The sequence below is a fragment of the Mizuhopecten yessoensis genome, unplaced genomic scaffold (assembly GCF_002113885.1).
Source record: "Mizuhopecten yessoensis strain PY_sf001 unplaced genomic scaffold, ASM211388v2 hete_36130158, whole genome shotgun sequence".
NCBI lineage: Eukaryota > Metazoa > Mollusca > Bivalvia > Pectinida > Pectinidae > Mizuhopecten > Mizuhopecten yessoensis.
The window spans coordinates 1-3,232 of record NW_018484446.1 but is presented as its reverse complement, the minus strand read 5'-3'; the positions used below and the strand labels follow the sequence as shown (position 1 = coordinate 3,232).

The 3,232-nt window shown below is 35.0% G+C and overlaps 1 protein-coding gene across 1 annotated transcript; it reads right to left on the bottom strand.

Moving 5' to 3' along the window:
- Positions 1–587: 587 nt before the first annotated feature.
- On the bottom strand, positions 588–2,479 carry LOC110444474. Its single transcript, XM_021488846.1, has 3 exons — positions 2,038–2,479; positions 1,309–1,371; positions 588–976 (listed from the first exon to the last, which is right to left on the bottom strand). Exons 1-3 carry the CDS (start codon positions 2,426–2,428, stop codon positions 783–785), a joined length of 648 nt encoding a protein of 215 aa, XP_021344521.1. The 5' UTR covers positions 2,429–2,479; the 3' UTR covers positions 588–782.
- Between the last annotated feature and the right edge of the window lie 753 nt (positions 2,480–3,232).

Below are 3,232 nucleotides of genomic sequence, written 5' to 3'. Positions count from 1 at the left end.
AATGCCTCATTACATTTTTAGGCGGAGGGACGGGGATCCTTAAGTCTGAATTTCAATTGTTCATAAAATAAATATTTATTATAAAATTCATCAGTTGATGTTTTTTAAGTATTAAATATAAAACACAACTGCACAATAAAAAGGAGGGGTGCCAATTTGGGCCTTCTGGTGGCTATCAGGATAGATGGCCTGCTGATCCTTGACCAAGCTTTTGGAGGATTTTCCGTTTATTTACAAGACTATACCTTGAAGCGAGTTATTTCCTTAATGTAGTGTGACACTAACAATACTATTACTATTGTTTTGTCATCTACAAATATCGAGGACTGATTCGAAACTGATGACATACCACATCAAGAAGGGATAGTTAAGTATATTGAAACCAAACAGAACATGAATTATTGTAGAAGTGGGGATTCTGGTATCAAATATTATCTTGATCTTTGTTGACAACTGTTTGAATGTACCATATTTTGAAGCTGATTTATAGCATGAATATTTGCATTCATTAATAAACTCAAATACCAGGTAATGTTTCATTTCAAATATTCCAATGACAAATGGCCATACTAACTCTTTTACAGCCCCTTCTATCAGGAACGGTTCTTCTTCAGTGTTGTCTGGGGATGTATAATGCCAACAGGCCTTGGAACTATTCCTCCCTGTTCACTTGTAAAAACGACTCTAACAGAATAATAGGAACCAATTTCTGTTGCTCCCCACCCCCCGACAGTTAGCTATATGAATAAGCTAATACAAGAAGTACTAGAACAATGACAATATTACAACCTGTTCCATGCCTTACCTTTGTGAGAGAGAGACTGGAGGCCATTATCTCCAGCAGAGCCTAGACCCTCTCTGACACTGTTGTGGTCAGTCAACCTGAGAGAAATTTCATCCTCTTGGCTCGGTATAAGGTCAATGTCACTAACACTTCCATCAGACTCTGCTCTTTCACACCCGGTTGGCACATATTCTGCATTTACAAACACTGAATCATAATCACTCAAAGGCTGGATTATAACTGATATTTGATAGATTAAATAATTTAAGTCATAATAGTACCTATATATTTAAACAATGAAAATAAATAAATGATTTATTTGAAATAATAAAACAACTTGAGTCTTATCCTATGTTATTATAATGCTGTTAAGAGACTGCTTAAATACAAATTGCTAAACATGAATTAATATTGGTGGATTTTTTTCGACATTTCTATGTAAATTAAATCAACTCAAAGACAAACTTCCTCAGTTCTTTATATAACCAGTTGTTTGTTTCTTAAACCTCCCCAGAGTCACCTACCTCTCTCTATATCTGACCAACCGCTGTCTTCAGTACGACTGTTTTCTTTTCTTTTGGTTTCTGCTGCAAGATCGATCATGGTCAGAAATGTGAAACCAATCAAACCTTCAATATTACGCAATCAATGAATTCATTTCTTATTTGACTATATTTCATAATTCATTAATCAAAATGTTGGAAGTGCCAAATTTATGCTAAACACAGCATCAGAATCACCAATTTACAATTAATAAATAGGTGTTTTTTCCATACAGACTTATTAATTATATGTTAAGCATAATCAAAAGCGACATCAAATATTTAAAGAACATATGGAAAATGGACTTATTTGAATACATAATTTATGAATTTTCTTCACAGCACCTTATTACCTCATGTCAACAACCATATCTTAGACTTCAAATTAATATATACAAGCAAGAAAAAAGATGACGAATGAAGTTAACAGTTAGATAAAAAGAATAACAACTTCGGACTCAGATTACACAAACTACTTGTATATGCTATAATTGGTCAACATAGCAAACAAACATATACATCATTATTTTGTAATCAAACCAATTTTTAAATATTGATTATTTTGACAAATCAATTGTCTTTGGATTTGACCCAAGATTCACAATCTGAAGTCATCAACTGTTGACTTTTAAATCAACTGAAAGTCCAGATAAATATATGAAGGACATTATAGTTTCATAACCATCAGCTGGCGTATACACTTAGTATTACCTTTTGATGTTAAGACTTCGTAACCAGAGTGTGCCTGATCTCTGGAGACAGGCGTGACAGACCTCTGGGTTTGGGGAGGCTGGCGTCCACGCCCTTGTATAGGTATGACAGGGGAAGCCAGTTGGAGAATTTCTTGATTACCAGAGAGTCTCTCAAATGTTTGGACACCTGTACTCTCATCTTCCCTATGATAATTCCATTCCAGTCGGTCAGAATTTCGTCTGTCCTCTTGGTCATAACTTCTGCTATAACCTCCAGACATTGTTTTGTTAGCTCCACTGTCCCTTCCTGAATGATTGTGATGTCTTTGCCTAAAGTCTGAGCCCTCTTCAATGTTTTCACTATTTTCACTGTCGTACACAAAATCTTCTTCTTTGGAGTTACCGTCCATAAAGGCGACTTGTGAGTTTACTCTATTGGAAAATTCTCTAATAGACTTGTCTCTTTTCTCGCCATACATTTCTATATTGTGTCTTACATTCTCATCCTTCTCAAGGTCAAATCTCCTTGAAAATTCACCAATGTAACTGTTACTTCTATTTTTATTAGAAAGCCTTGAAGCACTTATACTAAAACTTGTGTCTCTGTCAACCCAGCGTTGAACTGGACTCTTGAATACAGAATCTGTACTTCTGTTCAAGTGTGGAGTACCATGGTCAAGGTCATTTGAGAAACTGTTGTTGTGGGAAAAGCTAGCACTATGGTCTGAATTAGACAGTGATGTATCAGGCTTTCTTGTTTTCCTCAGCGATGCATATATTTGATTGAATCTTTCTGATGGCGCTGCCTGTGTGGCAATAAAAAAGTGTGTATTACTGTATAAGCAAAAGGAAACACTGATTTTCCCTATATATAGAACAGTATGACATTAGCTCATGGATCAATACATCATTTGCATATTAATACTCCATCTATTTGAAGTATCAAAGTATTGTGTTAGTGATCATAATTTATTTCATCACATAATGTACTGTGTTATCCAGTGAATACCATGTCATACTTTTTTGCGTATTAACCCATGTTATATATGACCCATCAGACCTGTAATTGGTCATAAGTTTCAATTGTTTCGTTTGTGACATCATGTCTAGGACAAGTACATGACGTCACAAACTTTTGCACTGGAGTCAAGGTTGCAGGAAAATTGTCGTTTTACACGATTAAATGCCACAAATCTTGATTATGTGATAAAAAG